The sequence below is a fragment of the Bacillus rossius genome, chromosome 12, assembly GCF_032445375.1.
Source record: "Bacillus rossius redtenbacheri isolate Brsri chromosome 12, Brsri_v3, whole genome shotgun sequence".
In the NCBI taxonomy this organism is placed as follows: domain Eukaryota; kingdom Metazoa; phylum Arthropoda; class Insecta; order Phasmatodea; family Bacillidae; genus Bacillus; species Bacillus rossius.
The window spans coordinates 16053530-16070311 of record NC_086339.1 but is presented as its reverse complement, the minus strand read 5'-3'; the positions used below and the strand labels follow the sequence as shown (position 1 = coordinate 16070311).

The 16782-nt window shown below is 34.5% G+C and overlaps 1 protein-coding gene across 1 annotated transcript; it reads right to left on the bottom strand.

Annotated features, from left to right (window-relative positions):
- Positions 1–1453: 1453 nt before the first annotated feature.
- LOC134537590 (cryptochrome-2) lies at positions 1454–16405 on the bottom strand. The gene is made up of 10 exons (XM_063378181.1): positions 16166–16405; positions 13032–13177; positions 12745–12939; positions 11100–11370; positions 10005–10133; positions 9473–9652; positions 8465–8605; positions 6234–6385; positions 4043–4239; positions 1454–1711 (listed from the first exon to the last, which is right to left on the bottom strand). Exons 1-10 carry the CDS (start codon positions 16247–16249, stop codon positions 1620–1622), a joined length of 1587 nt encoding a protein of 528 aa, XP_063234251.1. The 5' UTR covers positions 16250–16405; the 3' UTR covers positions 1454–1619.
- Between the last annotated feature and the right edge of the window lie 377 nt (positions 16406–16782).

Here is a 16782-nt window from a genome sequence, read left to right as displayed (position 1 = left end):
CCCTACATCCGTTACAAGAAGCCTCAAGATCTGACCAAAAAAAAGATGAATACACAAACACAAAAAAAAGCCAAAATCAGCAATCAAAAGTTAAATGCATAGACAGTACAGAGAAACAGTGGAAGGAATTAGTGAGTGGACCTTTGCACATAAGTATGAGATATTTAAAGAATAATATTAAAAAAATGTAGAAAAATCAGTTTTAAATGCATACAAAAGAAATAATTAACTATGTTACTGGTAGTGAAAATACATAATTACAGCATTGAACATCAATAATGGTTAAACATTAACATTCCAATGACTGCATAACAATATACTCAATTGTTTAATTGAAAGGCATTGTGACAAGCAACTATAATGATTCATTTTCTCACAAACCTTTTTTTTAAAAACAAAAATCTATATAAAAAAGTTAGTATAAACAGAATAAACTATGCCTGGGACATACACCCTATAAATGACTAACATTTGTAAACATAAAAGTGATAAAACTATACTAATAATATTTAATTAAATAATGATACACTTAATAAACTCTTTTATATTATTCAATAAAACTTGAGTATTTTTCCCTCTGCAGTCAACACAATTTATATATATTTGCAACCAACTTAAAAAAAAAAAATCACACTTATATATGAGGCTTTTAGTGTGCTTCCAGGCACTTAGGAAAATTATAGAGTACTTTCGGGCACTTAAGCAACACAAGTTCTTTGGAAAAAAAGAGAGGGAGAAAGATTACTTTCAAAAGACATTTATTTTATGTAAGAATTAACACACTGAACCAGACATTCTAAAAAATATTTACGAAGTTATGTATTTATTTTAAAATTCTTTTTATTGTAAATTTTAAAATTTTGAAGCTATATTTGAAAGTATATGAATATGCAATAGTAGTAGTAATCAGGTTTGTCATAGATGTAATAACTTTCTCTCAATAGAGACAAAGTGCAGTGTAAAATTTTTTTTGAACCACAGTTTCTCACTCCAAACTACTAACAGGTAACAGCCCTTTACATGCTAATGAAGCACGGCTGAAATAAAAAAAAAAAGTCTGACAGAGGAGTTTTAGGTATGCACATTTTGTCATGGAAACATCTCGTGGGTTATTGATACTAAATTTTTCACTGGAGCCAAAATTAAGGTTATTACCATCACCATCTATCTCTCCCCCCCCCCCTTTTTTTTTTTTTTACAAAGACTAGTCAATTTTGAAAAACCATTAGGGATAGATTGGTCAATTCCTCTAACCTTCATATATATATACCTTCAAATATCTAAAAAAAATTAGATGAAATGTAGTAAATTCAAAACTGATAGCTGTTAAGTTTACTAAGTTTATTTATGTTCCCCAAGTTGTTATAATTTTAATATGTAAACATTAACGTAAAATTGCAATATGCATTGATTTGGGGAACTTATTTTGCGTAATGAACTTTTAAGATTTGAATGTTTTAACACAATAGTTAATATTTATTTATTCAACAGTAGAATTGAGGTACTTTTTGTGATACAAATTTGAGATTCAGATTCAAGGACTCTGGGATTTGATAGGTCTTTTTATTCTAAAATGCTTGGCCTAATGTAAGTATAAAAATGTTGCATACGTACATTTTTCATTTCTTTCTTTTAGTGCTCTGGCTTGCTGCCGATACTTTACCACCTGTGCTTTTATCGTTGTGTGATCTTTTGCCGACATCTTCATTTTCTGTATAAAAAAAAATCCTATTATTTTATAAGGCATGACTTAATTACATGCACTAGTTTAGTACTGATTAACTTAAGTAGGATTAGTGATTCCCCCCCCCCCCCCCCCCACCTTGATTTTTTTCTCTCCTGAAAATGAAGCCAGTTTCACTAATAAAAAGCAAATAGTAACATTTTGTTAATTATTTAATTAGGTAATCTGTAACTTGTAAAAAAGTATGTTTTTTTCATGTAACACTTTAAATGAAAAATTTTTGATAAATTAAATATGCATGCTACACAATTTTGAAACAAAGTACAGTACTATAAAATTGTAACAAGGCTCAATTCAGGTACTTTTGTGACAAATAAAATACAAGTATTATTTCAAATGTACTAAATTAACTATAGTTATAAGTACATTACCAAACTAAACAAAATTCTGTTAACTTTTACTTCAACCACTGGCTGAAAAATGACAAGATATTTAATCCACTTTAAAATAAGAAAATTAAATTTATTGCAAAAAAATTATCAATCTTTACACAATAGGAACTTCAATTTGTTGTCACGCAAAATAAAATATTTAATCAAATGTGACAACAGAATTAGATTTCTTTTGGTACACACATTATTTTTGCAACAATTTTTTTGCCTCATAAAAAATCATGTCTTAAAGCAACTAGCACTATTATGAGCCATAGTGAAATAAATTTTCTAGCTCATATCAGTAGATGCACAGCTACATTAAAAACAATGAAAGGAAGGAAAAAGGACACAGGAATATGTAGATTATAATACGGTTATTGGGGGGGGGATGTGAAGATTGACGAACCTATTTCACATTTTCAGGAACATATAGTGAAATATGTACATAATGATTACCAGAGTGCAGGTATTTATATTTTATTTTCTAAGTTGATAATTTTCAGTATATACTGCAATGATGACTAATTAATAGGCCTGTGCAGATTCCAGTTTTTGTTCTAATTGAATACGAATACAAATGTCAAATTATTCACGAATATAAACTTTGAATAGTATGAATGAGAATTAGAATCCCACTGAAAAATTATATTCACGTCATGTAGAAACTTCTGGAAAATAAGACAAATAATACTAAATTGAAAGGTTGGTTAAGTCAAGTCCGCTACAATAATTATAAGGAAAATGTTTGTTAAAATATTGATTTTTTTTATTTTTATTATTATGTAGCTAACCTAACTTAACCTAACCAACCAACCTTTTATTTATGTTCCTATTCACCTTATTTTTCACAACTTGCTTCTTTGCATATTGATTCAGAAAATTTTTGTGAACTGCAAAATACCGTGAGATCCATGGCAATCTATTTTATGAAAAATCAGTATTTTTTTTAAAGCTGTATTTCCAAATTAGTGATTGAATGAGCTCATATTTACATACATATTTAAACAAACCCAAGATATACACAAGTTTTTTATGTTAATGGCTGCTAGGTAAATTTTACTTTAGTTCAGCAATATTGTAAACACAATTTTTACTAACTTAATCTGGAACCTTACCATTATCGATTTATACGCTGTTGAAACTATAACAATTAGTAAATTACTTCTTTTAATACACATCTCAATGGAACGTCCGTGTTTTGTATTGTTGTGGTCTATGGTTGTTGACGTTTATTTTATCCCACTTCTGGTACGTGTGACGAAATTAATACAAATAATATTTTGTTTTCAAGGTTGAAATTACAAACTTGTCATGTTTTAAATCATTAGCAAGACAGTAGCTTTTTTTATAATAAAAAAACTATTGTTGCATGTTTAAAATGTTGCTTATTGTTCTTGTTTTTCATTATGAAGCCCCATTAAAACATCGAAAAAGGATATTTATATCGCAGAAATGTCTTAACCTCAACAGTGAACGTTAGTATAATATAAACTCATGAGGTATGCCATTTTAATATTCGTAAGGAAAAGAATGTCCACTATTTCAAAGTGTTAGTATTTATGGTTGAATTGAATACAATTAGTTTACTATTCGTATTCATATTTGAATATTCGCACAGGCTTACTAATTATTTCAATTCTATGAACATTAATTGTTACAGGTAATTTTATTACCATCTTAGAGTTTCATTTAAAATAAGTGATACTTCTGGGTCACCAGCGCTTGAAGATTTTTTTCTGTAAGTTATAATGGTAGTCAGCAGTTTGCAACTTATCTTCTAAAATCTATTCAGATAACTCTGTGATAATTTAATAATTTGTAAGTTTGTAGGGCCCTAGCCATTGACTTTCACTTATTAGTGATTATGTAATGGCTTGAGCAACACAATACCACATAATCAAATAAAAATACTGTTATACATTACTTGTCATGGTCTTGTTCTTCTTATATGCTTCAGACATCCTTGAAATGTTCTTCTTATAAACATCTTCATGAATAACTATTCTGTGAGGATAATCTTTTCCCAATATACAGCCTGCCTGCTTCTGTACAGACAATGGCGCCTTCCACGGCTCGTAGATGTATTCCACTGGCATTTTGCGCAACAGCGGAATATACTTCCTGCAATGAAAGGAACATCAATTAAACTACTATGAAGATCTGGAGATTCAAGTTCATACTAAAAACTAGGGTTGTGCAAATAGTTTTCTAAGTCTTGTAATTTTTTTTCCACTAAGCATAGCAGCAAGCCTAATTTATTCATTCATAGGTAAGGTACTAAGCACATACTAAGTTGTAATAAAATAATTAACTTAATTTTTAATGCTTCTTCAGTGATAATTTATAATGATCTGGTTCCAGATTCTGGTTATTTTCTTCATGCTCCTACATTACGCAGCCCATATTTGCATATTCTGAAAGATTTAAAAAAAAAAAAAGATGCTGTTTATGACTGAGACACCATTATTGCACAATGAAATAACAAACCATAAAGGAGTGTGGTTTTATTGTAAATTTGAAAGTTTTTATGCTTAATTAGGATGATAAATTGTTAGTGGTAGGTGCAACTATTCTTGCTAACGCTAATTAAACGGAGTGTTCACAAGCTATCCAAGATATTCATGTTAAATATCGTGTAATTTTTCAGAATGTGCATTCATTCAATCCGATCCAGCACGACACGACTAAGTGTGCTGAAATATTGAAAATTAGAGGTTTTGAAAACCTACTTCACATTCATGTGTTGGGAGCACAAATTAAATTTGATTTGAAAGTTTGTTTATCGGAACTTTATTCCTTAAAGGAGTGTGTTGTTGAAACCAAAATGGCTTTCTTAACACAAGAAAGAGGCAGCACCATCATCTTAATTCTGGATCAGTATCGCTGTAACTCAAGTCATGGTTCACCTCTGAGAAATATCTAGATGAGTACACACGTCTTCTCATTATATCTGTCAAACAGGCAGATTGTGCTTCATTTACTGCTACCGAGTATTTAAAGCCACTTAGTGCTGACAAGGTTGCAGTTGTACAGTATGAAGCCAAGTTTACAAAATTACAAACCAACAGCAGAACTGATAAATTTTTTGGAGTTCATCGTATCTCTATGTGCACAAACTAAATGCCAAGTTTATAGATCTGAATAATGGGTTCAAGTTGGTACGTGACCAAATTTTTTAAGAAGAAACTTTTAAATTGCTAGATTCTGCAGCATATAATCAAAGCAGATAGGTACTAGAGCAAAACTTGCAACCACTGAACAGAAACCATTTCTTACATTATCTTCATTAATGACAGCTGATCCAGCCAAATACCTTGTTAAAACACATGGGATATTTGTAAAACCATTGATAAATCATGGGCAGAGAGGCAAAAGTGCATTCTACAGATCTGAAAAATTGACTAAAACCATGGCACTACTATCTTAACTACCATTCCAACAGTTTGTCAAAGGTTACCTTGTACCTTGCCATCTGTAATACATGCAGGTGCAGCTGTGACATCTTGTAAATGTTTTTTTTTTTTTAAATGAATTCCCAACATATGCACTTATGCAGTTAATGTAACATGCATGTTGATATTAATTTCCAATGTTGACAGTAAGCGTGCTTTACATACTGGTGGTGACATACTGACGACATTTAGTTTTGCTTTGGCAGTACAAAAAAGCGACCGTTCCCCAAAGCAAAAGCTGTGATAGTCAGAATGTGGGAGCCAGGGAGGGTGAATGAGGGGAAGAAGCTGCTTTCACTATCAGACATGAAAAAAAAAGAAAGGGGGGAGGAGAGAAGGGAAAGAAAGTGGGAGAGAGATCGTCTGGGATATTGTCGCCAATAGAATAAAAAATTTCAGAGCTACAAAAACTTTTTGTAGAGACCTTTTTTTTTACATACATGCATAAAAATGCAACACATTTTTTAAATGTATTTTTCACTACAATCCATCATTTTCAAGATGTGACTTGAAACGCGGACATGTTTGGAAAGTGCGGGAAACTAACTTTGGACTTCCGTATTTCATCGTCGTTCTGCTGTTGCAAGTACTTGTTATGAGAAAATCTGCTATTGTCAGTTTTCACAAAATACACTCTGCGTGTCAATAGTTTACACCACTCACTTGATGTACTCTCCGAACTTGTCGGTCTTCTTGCCAAAAGCAACAGGGCTGTAGACGCGGAAGAACTGGTGGAAGAACGCAGAGGCGGACAGCCACATCCAGTTGCCTGCGTTCAGGGCCCAGTCTGCGTCCAGCAGGAGCTCCTCAAACACCTGCGTGGTTCCAGCTCAACGCTACACCGTACACTGTGTTGAACAATACCTCCAAGTGCAATCAGGGTGGCCACTCCTCTTTTAGCAAAAAATAAATTCCAAGCTTTCCCCCCAGGATTTTTAAAGGTTCTTCTAAGAACTTTCATGAAATTTTTCTATGATAATACAGCAAAACCCCTTATTTGCACTTTTCATGGGGACAAAGTAAAAAAGTGTAAAAAGCGGGAAAGTGTAAATAAAGGGAAAAGTATAAAAAGGAGTACAGTTTACCTTATTTAGAATTTTTTTCCTTTTGTTTAATAGCACATACTACAATGCAGGTACAAACACACTAACAGCAAATTTTACTTTAGTATTTAATCAATTATTAATTTACCACATTTGACAAAAATAAAAAAAGAATGAAAGCCAAAATGTTTTTCTGATTACTTCCTAAAAAATAAATTTGAAATTTTCTTCTGCTTGCTTTTTTAGCTGTTCAAGGAGATTATTTGCCTCTCCAAATTATAAATACAGTTGCAACCGGCAGGGTTTATAACAAATACGGGCTACATACACATTGCTCACAGTAAAAAAATTTTTAAGAAAAGGCCGCAAATTGATGAATATTTACCGTCAATAGCGCGCCAAACGCGGAGAAAGGTCATTGTACTTGGTCAGCTGCTGTAACGACGCGGCGGCGCATGCGCACTCTATGCTCCGCCCAGACTCATGACGCCATCAGCCGCCAACCAATAGATGCGAGCTTAGCGGAAAAAAATATAAGCTCCACCTCCCGTGTACCAATTTTATCCAGTTCTAATACCAATTTATTGGTATACGCACCAGTTTTCTCGCTGCCGTGACATGTTCAAGTTTACGTTTATCATGATGTCTTGATACCAATAATTAATTATTTACGATCCCCAGAAATAAATGGTTAGTTTAAAAAATATGGCGTCAACTGTACAATACTTCCCAAATTATAAAAGACGTATAAAACAGTTACCAAGACACCGCTCATTTTATCTTGTGAAGTTTATGTCTCGTACCAGTATTTCGGCTAAGTTGTGACATAAATACAGTATCAGAACTTACAAGCAGCCATGTTTGTACATTCATGAGTTTACGTTTTTCCCTCGTGCATTTTAGATTGTCTCCTGCTATAATTACTCGTACTTTTACACGCCTAGGCTTAAATTATTACATGTTTAGAAATAAAAGCAACTTTTCATGTTATAAAATATGTATATTTTGCTATTTAAAATGTTCATTGCCTACTAGCTCCACGGTATTTTCTGGTTGTTTATGGTTGTTACGTGACGTAAATAGCGGGATTGATTCGATTTTTGAGACGTAATTCGCGGGAAAGTATTGTATTGGACTATATGGGAACCAAACGGGACCTGAAGAATATAGTGCAAATAACGGGAAAACGTAAATAACGGTAACGTAAATAAGGGGTTTCGCTGTAAATATATACATGACTTAACCATTTCGGTTACAACAGAGCAAATGAAACCAAGCCAACCAATTACGTAATATGAAACATAAACCATTGAATATTATATAAAATAAAAAATATTTCAGTAAGACTATATATAACTTATGTTGATAAACATGTTTTTCCTTAACATAATTTAGAAGCTCTTGTATGTTGTTTAAACTATGCGAGTAGCAATCAACAGCAAAATTTTTAAGAAAAGACATAATCGGTGAAGTAATTGGCACAACTGAAATTGATTACACAGCTGCCTGGGATTTAAAAAAAAAATGCATACATGACAATAATTATTAACAAAAACATTAAAATTCTCATAACTGTTAGCTTCACGAGTCGTGAGAGAATTTTTACAGAAATGTGGCAGTTTGTCTTTAAAGACAAATAAAATGGAAGTTCAAGCAGGGAGTGTAATCATCAGTGGTTTGAACAAAATAGCTTCATGAGTCCATTGGTAAAAACTTTAAACGACATCATGTGCTAAATTGACTTCCTGCCTATAACCTTTTTCCTACTCATAATTTTTTTTTTTTCGTTGTGCACCCTTGAAAACCATTACAACAGGGTTCTACCCCGAGTGCGTTGTGACTGTGCCCCACCTTCTGGCCCTCCTCCCAGGAGATCCACAGGTCACCGCGGGTGAGGAAGCAGGCCGCCGCGTGGCGGGCCAGGTGGTGGATCCAGCCCTCCCGCCTCAGCTGCGTCATCACGGCGTCGATGAAGGGGTAGCCCGTCCGGCCCTGCGGCACGCCACAGCGACTCGCTGGAACTTGCCACCACTTTCTACCCTCCCTTCCTCGCCCATCCCATGCATCATCTCAGGAGGATTGCAAAAAGGTATTCTTTGCACCCAGTGTTTTGGTTAAAAAAAAATAAATAAATAAAATCAGCTTGGTGCTCATGAGTGTATTTTATTTTAATTTTACTAATTTATTAGGCTTATGTGATTACTGTTTATTTATTCCAATGGAATTTTATACCAAATATAAAATTATTCACGAATATTGAATATCATTTAAATAGAAATTTAACATACATTGAAACTTTCCCCCCCCCCCCCCACACACACACACACACACAACCTAACTTCACAGATTCACAATGCAGAAAAAAAAAAGAAAAAAAAAAGCAATGCATTTTCTTAAATCAATAATTTTGAATCATAATCACATATTGTTTTGTTACACATAAAAAAATGCATGTATAGTGTTGCAGAATACAAATCCAAATTTCTCAATAAATCATCTTTGCTTTATCATATTACTTTTTTTTCCATCATAATTTTTTGTGAATAGTGCCACTTGGTGTATCTATAGGTTACTAATAATTAAAAAAAATTAGGTTAGTAATGTCAAATTAAATAATTCGTAACTATTGAATATCAAATAATTCATGAAAATAGAACATTTTTCAAATACTCCCTCATCCCTGCAAATTTATTTGGTTTATGAACAAATCTAAAAACATAGAAAAATAAAATATGTTTAATTTCGAAGACATTATCACATTTCTGAATTCTACGTGTAAACATAGTAATCATAAACTATGACATCCAACTGAATAAATAATAGTAAACTACATTAACAGCATTTGTAAAGCTGAATTACCCATGTCCAAGCCTCCAGAAAAGCTTCATTTCTATCCCAAGGAACTTGGCAACAAATGGGATTGCCAACCATCTTATCGAAATTTGGCGTCGCCACTCCCACGACGTAATAGAACTCCCTCCACATCAACTGACCAATCAGAGAAACTGGGGGTTTCGAGTGGGATGAACCACTAATTACCTGCAAAATATGTAACGCGCAATGCATACACGATGTACCTACACTACAGCATCTAAAGTCACACAAGAATTCAATTTATGGGCACGTTGTTTAATGGAAAACAATTAGCAAAATAAAGACCACATTACAGAACTCGCAGCAACAAGTGTTATATTGTACTATTTATTGAAATGTATACATAGGTGTTATTTTTATTTACTGATAAAAATACTTTATAGGTAGGCATATTAGACTTAAAACTATATGCAATATTTGCACATGCTTAACTTCAAAATGAATAAGAAAACAGGCAGTGGATCAGTCTGACACATCATATAGACTAAAGACAATGTCTGTACTTTGTATGGATTACCTCTTTCAACCTGTAGTAGAACGTTCTTGCCGAAAGGCAGCCAAATTTCAGGTAAGGGCTGAGAACCGTTGTACTTGGCTCCAGGCTGTTGGGCGAAGTGTTGGGTTTCTCAAACTTGCACACCCAAGCCTATTAAAAACAAAAATACAAAAATCTAAATAATTTTTTTATGAATTATTACTTTGTGAATGCACAATTTTTACCTTCTAATTATATTTATAATGAATGACATTGCAAGAAACAAAAAGTTTTTGAAGGAATGTTACAACAGGGTTAATTTATATTAATATAGATTATAAAAGGTTAACTTATCAACGCAACACAACATCTATTATGTTTTCTAAAATATCAGAAGAAAAAAAAGTAAAGATAGTAAAATGGAAGAGGGAGGTGACATTGATGCAAACAAGTGTTGTACTATGTGCCCACAGTCACTTGTGGAGCAGACACTTGGAACGTAGATGAGAGAGATGCTGGGAAGATCAGAGCAACAGTAATGAAGTTTGTTATGGGGCGTGTAACCACTGGCTGACCTCATGTCAGCGATAGCACTGACATAAAACCAAAACAATAATGCTTGGGCACAGTTGTGTCATAAACACCTGTCGAAATGCCCTTTACTGAACTACACACTCGATCTAACAGCTGTGCAAATGTTTTGTAGTCCAACCACAACTAGTTTATGAGGAGTATGAGGAGACGAGACAGGATCAGGAATGACACCATGCACAGGACTTGAATGAGGTCGTTGAAAAAGCAAGAAAGAGATGGTATGGCCACGTCCAGAGAATGGGAAAAGAGAGGCTGCCTAGGAAAATGATGGCGTTGAATTACACAGGAAGACAACCCCAAGAAAGACCAAGGAGGAGATGGGAAGAGCAGATAGTTAAAGTGCCAGGAGAGAGGAGAAGACTGGAATAGAGTGAAGAATGAGAAACAGTGAAGGGATAGAGGAAGATGACGGCATTTTACTTAGCTGACCCAACCGCATTCTGGAAAAAACTGAGGATGATGATGATGATGAGTGAAATGTGTATCTGTTCGCATAAATTGGTTTCACAGAAAAAAAATCTGCTAAAGCCAACAGAGGCGTACCTTCCTAGACAAACACTTCTCCATGCGCCGGAGAGACTCGGTCTCACCGCCAGGGTAGATGCAGGGCCCGAGCGACTTCTCGTCCACTCCCAGCTCGGCCAGCGTCGGCACGTCGTACCGGCTGTCTTCTGCCTCGCCCGGTCGCATCCTGCAGCCGTCTGGCAGCTCAGCCACGCGCTCGACTGGTCTGGGAGGGTTGCCAAGAGTCTCCACCACCGACAGGAACTTCTGGTACGTCAGCGGCGCTTTGCCCAAATTGGCTTTCAACACACTACACAGGAAATAAAAACCTACAATAAAACCTTCTAAAGAATATACCACTTAAAAAATTTCCTGCATAATAAGTTAAAAATAATTAACACTAGACCTACAAATACACAATTATATCCCTTTAATGAACGTTCCTCGTTAATAACTCTAAACTTCCAAGTAACTTGAGAAAATTAATAACAGGGTTTTTACTATTTTGATTTAAACTTTTTTTTTTTTTGTACAATAACACTAGGCTCTCACTGCGTCAATTTTAGTTAGAGCTGACTGAAGTAGATGACTGTGATGAACTGTTTAGTCTTCTTCTTGATTTAACTTCAATCTTAAAAGGTACACCGTAATGGAATGAATGTTAGTTAGATTTTCCCTCACAACTAAACAAGCAAGACTCACAATTTCAAATAGTTTACAACTTCATGAATCCATACATTACTGTAAATAATTTAGGTATACTGCAGGATCAGTTTTTTTTATATAATGATATAGATATGTAGTAGCAAACAATGCACTAAACCAACTGAGAGAATGAAGATTGTCTTTATTTTTACTTTATTTATTTTATTTGTTGTCACAGGCCCACTAATAGCCAAGGGCTTTAGTGGTGGGCATGACACACACACACAGGAACAATACAATGTGTATAAGGACACTCCCCCCCCCCCCCCACCCCACCGGTATCCACAACAGGTAGGCAAATTCGCAAATGGCCAACACACATAAGGTGAGTGAGTGCCACACACACAGCGACCAAAACAAAACCAAAGACACCAACACAAGACACAAATTAAACACAGAAATATTATAGCATACTGACAAAATGACTGAATAGTTACAGCAAAATGACATAAATGAATAGTAAAATTAGTATTTTAATTATTAAAAAAATACAATAATGTTAATATTTTCTACAAATTAATTCTATCTGCTTAACCAATATGTAAACAAATAAAAAAAAAACACAAACAAACCCTTAAAAAAGGCCTCTACAAAATTTCTGAAAGTTTAGGAGCCAGGCACAAAACCTAGGAGCCCTCCTACTTTTATGAGTTATACTTTTAGGTTTTAGGTTTTATTGAAATATTGAAGTAATAACTATACCTATGTAAGTAATTGGTACAATATCAGTAATTATAGCTTACTGCAATTTATTTACCATCCCGGTTTCTTGGACCCAGACATTTCTGTACATGATTTTATAAAAACAAAATTGGCTGATTATTTCATAACCACTGTATAGTTATATCTTGGAATCTTGGCAGAAATTAGTCGCCAGCAAGTAAATTTTGGGTGTCATGGCAAAATGGCACCCGGAATTTGTAGAGCCCGGCCTTAAAGTTTCTATCGCTTAGGTTGAGAACTTTTACACACAACTTACAGTTCTGTGTTGTAAAGCGTGTGGGAAACTTTCTGCACAACTGGCACGCCAGCCTCCTTCGCCAGCTCACACACCATGCCGTCTCGCTCCCGCGCATAAGGCTCCGTGTCAGACTCAAACGTCAACCTCTTGATGTCCCAGGAAGAAAATATTTCTCGAAAAACCTCTTCCGGTTTTCCTCGCAGCACATATAACCTGTTTCAAAACAAGAACCTTACAAATTTGTGAGACCCTACTTACTCTCATACACGGTTAAGTGATAGGTACCTAATATTTATATTTCATACCTCGTCCCAATAGCCTTCAAATTGTTGTCCAAGTCTGCAAGAGACTGCTGCAAACATCTCCAACGATTCGGCCCAACTCTTAACTTTTTCGCAAGCAGTGGATCCAAAATAAATATGGGTTTAAGCTCGTATTGCACGCCATCAATCTAAAAAAAACACAAGCACCTTACAGTAACATTTAAAAAGTACTTGTGAATAGACAACAAATAAATATTTCTGTGTCTATATTAATACAATTATGACAGCCTACTGTACTTAAATGCATCAACATTTTGTATGCGAAGGTAATTCGGTGTCGAGATTTCATTGATGGTTTGTGGTAGATGGCGCCACCGCATGAAAAGGAAACACTAGCCTGGCAGAAACTTTGACTCGGGGCATGGCATCGCCCATATGGGAACGAGACTCATACCCCCTTGTACTGCCTTCACAAAAATCTCACCAGCTCTTCCATGACGAACACGCTTAGTTATTAAAGAACACGTATGCTCTCAAGCATCCAACAAGCCTTGTTCCCTGTACACAATCCCACGTGGTTAAGTACAAAGACACAAATTTACTGACAGCAAGCATCATGTAGCACAGAATCAAGCCAACAAGATCATGTAATCAGGATCTTTCGACATACTGAACTAAAACAGCACGCATCATGTACCACAGGTTTAAGCCATCAGGATCAAGCCTTAAAGATCCAAGGATAAACTTCAATATACGAAACTGAAGAATTAGTGTAGTCTATATTTAATTCTCCAAAGTTGGCTAAGTTGTGCTAAACAGAGATACACAATTGCGGGTATACAATGACTAGCGGCAGCAATGTGAAAACACAGGGATGAAAATTTAAGCTTTAAACTGTGTTATTTTTCACGAACCAGTAAGAATTAGGAAACCATGTTTTCAGGTAAGTTTAGGGAAGTCTCTTGCACTTGGAAAACATATTTTCCATTTTTATTTACTTTTTGTTCCATGAAACCACAACATCTGATGCTAGTGTACTAATTAAGCTATAAACTATTAATTTTCACAACCTAGTAGGAATTTAAAAACTATCGGTAAATATGTAGTTGAGCGGTATTTGCGGAAAAAATTTTTAAAAATCCGAAAATACTTTTATTATATGCTCTTTAACTTCCTATTTTCATTAAACCCGGCGGAGATAAGAAATTCCAAATACTTTAGGAGATATCAAATTTTTTAATTTTCATAGTTGGGCAATATTTGTTAAAAAAATTTAAAAATTCCGAAAATACTTTTATTCTATGCTCTTTAACTTCCTCTTTTCATTAAACCCGGCGGAGATAAGAAATTCCAAATACTTTAGGAGATATCAAATTTTTTAATTTTCATCACAATACCTGTGCATTCATGCGGCATTCAACATTGTTTCTTGTTTACGAGTATGAATTTTTTTTTCGCGACGTAGGTGAACGATTATATCATTTTCTACTAATGGCAAAGGAATTGTACCTGCCTCTAACTTAGGAGAGTTTTTACCGTTTCAAATTTTAATGTTTTATTTGTTGTTTGGATATTGTTGCGTAAGTAATAAGTAACAAAAAAATTACGTGAGTTCTTACTGTTCATCCTTTGTCACGGTTTGTTTGGTCAGGTCAGTTACATTATAAATACTTTAAAACTAAACAACCATTAAAATTAATTCACATTATTTTTAATGTCTGCTTAGTTTGAGTGTATTTATAATGTAACTGACCTGACCTAATAGACCATTTTAATTAATTAGGTATTCACGAACACACTGCAAAATAAAAAAAATTGCGGCGGTCGAATGATAACACAGGTCTTCTATTGCAAAATAAGAACGGCAATATCTCCTAAAGTATTTGGAATTTCTTATCTCCGCCGGGTTTAATGAAAAGAGGAAGTTAAAGAGCATCTAATAAAAATATTTTCTGATTTTAAACATTTTTTTTCGCAAATACCGCTAAACTACATATTTACCAAACTATCTCTTCAGGGTAAATTCAGGGACATGCATAGGCTATTGTGTGAAAACCATGTTTCCTTTTAGTTTAATTCCGTTCTAAAAAGCCGCGACGTCAGATAATTATCCACATGTACAAGTGTTACTGAAACTAAAGGCAGGAAGCATTTATAGGAAATAAGGGCAGTTCATTCGTACTTGTAATCCAGCTTAACCACTAGTATTTCTTCTCATGAGCAATTCTAGTTCTTTTTTTGTCCATTCGTTTCTACTTTTAATACATAGTTTTTAGTTTTACTCCTTTCTTGTCCCCTCCCTAATGAATTACACTTCGCAGGTTTGGTTTACCCCTTCCCCTCCCAAAAAAAAAGTTTAACTTTTAATTTAAAACCTGGTTAACCAAAAGCCTGGTTAATCAGGTCACAGATAATGGAGGTTCTACTGTATTCCTACTGCAGGAAAGATCAAATATATTTTCACTGAATTCCTGTTAGTGCCAAGTTCAAATACAGACCAGCTGATTTTTACACAACCATATTTTGAAGGTCAATATTCCCTTACAACTATTCAGGATACTTTTTATTACATTGTGTATATTGTGTGTTTTATGCTCTTTTTGTACCTTGCGCTTATTCAGTCTAACTTGAATTTTGTCGCACGGTACTACAATTGGTTCGTGTTCCGATTTCACCTCAACAGGTTTGGTCCATGTAACCAAACTGCTGAGCTTGTTTGTGTTGTAGTACATATCGCTACCCCAGGGGCGTAGCCAGGGGGGGGGGGGGTTAGGGGTTCAACCCCCCCCCCCCCCTTAACACCAAATATTTAATTAATTTCTTATTCATCACTCAAACAAATCTCATATTAAAATTAATAAAATTTTTACTATTACAATATTTAAATTTAAGTACCGAAAACTGCTAAAATAGCACTATTTTCCACCTTAAAATCCAAATTTTCCCGGGGGAGGATCCCCGGACCCCCCGCTTTAATACGGTGCGGGGGGGGGGGGGAAAGGGGGCATGCTTCTGAACACCCCCCACACACAAATCCTGGCTACGCCACTGCGCTACCCTATCCATGTTTACATTCTGTATTTGATGTTCACCAAAATCTAAATCTAAATGTATGCCAATGAAAAAGTTCACTGATTTTTAATTCCAATTCATCGCATAAAACAAAATATACTCACTTTTTCTACGGCAGCGACCAAAGCGGGGTTGTCGTGAAGTCGAAGACCCTTACGAAACCAATGCACAACAACACCTACCGCCATTTAAGATAAATAAATACAAAAACACCACTCCAGAACGTTTAAATTTAATTTAAATGCGATTTGAAGACATGTGATGCAATCTTACTTGAGTAGGCTTCGGATAGTACATTAGTACAGCCAAGAGACAAAAATAAATTATAACGGGTACTTTCCAAACAAACATTTTAAATTAAGAAATACGTAAATTGAGTATTACTTTTCAATTCTTTCAAATAAGGGAACACAAACTTTGCGCAGTATGTTAATTACACACTTTTCTTGAAAAAATTACGAAAATACGAATGGAAACTCAATTGTATTCATCAATAAACGGCCAATTAAAGACAATTGAGCGATTTCCACTACTTTCAAAAAATATAAAACCTTTTAGTTAACAAATTCCACCCATTACATCTTAACTATTTATTACAGTGTAAGGAAAAAAAAAAACTTATGAAAAATTGTATTAAGTAGTATTTTTAATAAAATCAATTATCATAAAACTCCACATTAACAACTACTCAGCCTGTTGGCTCTTTTTGTCAACCATACAG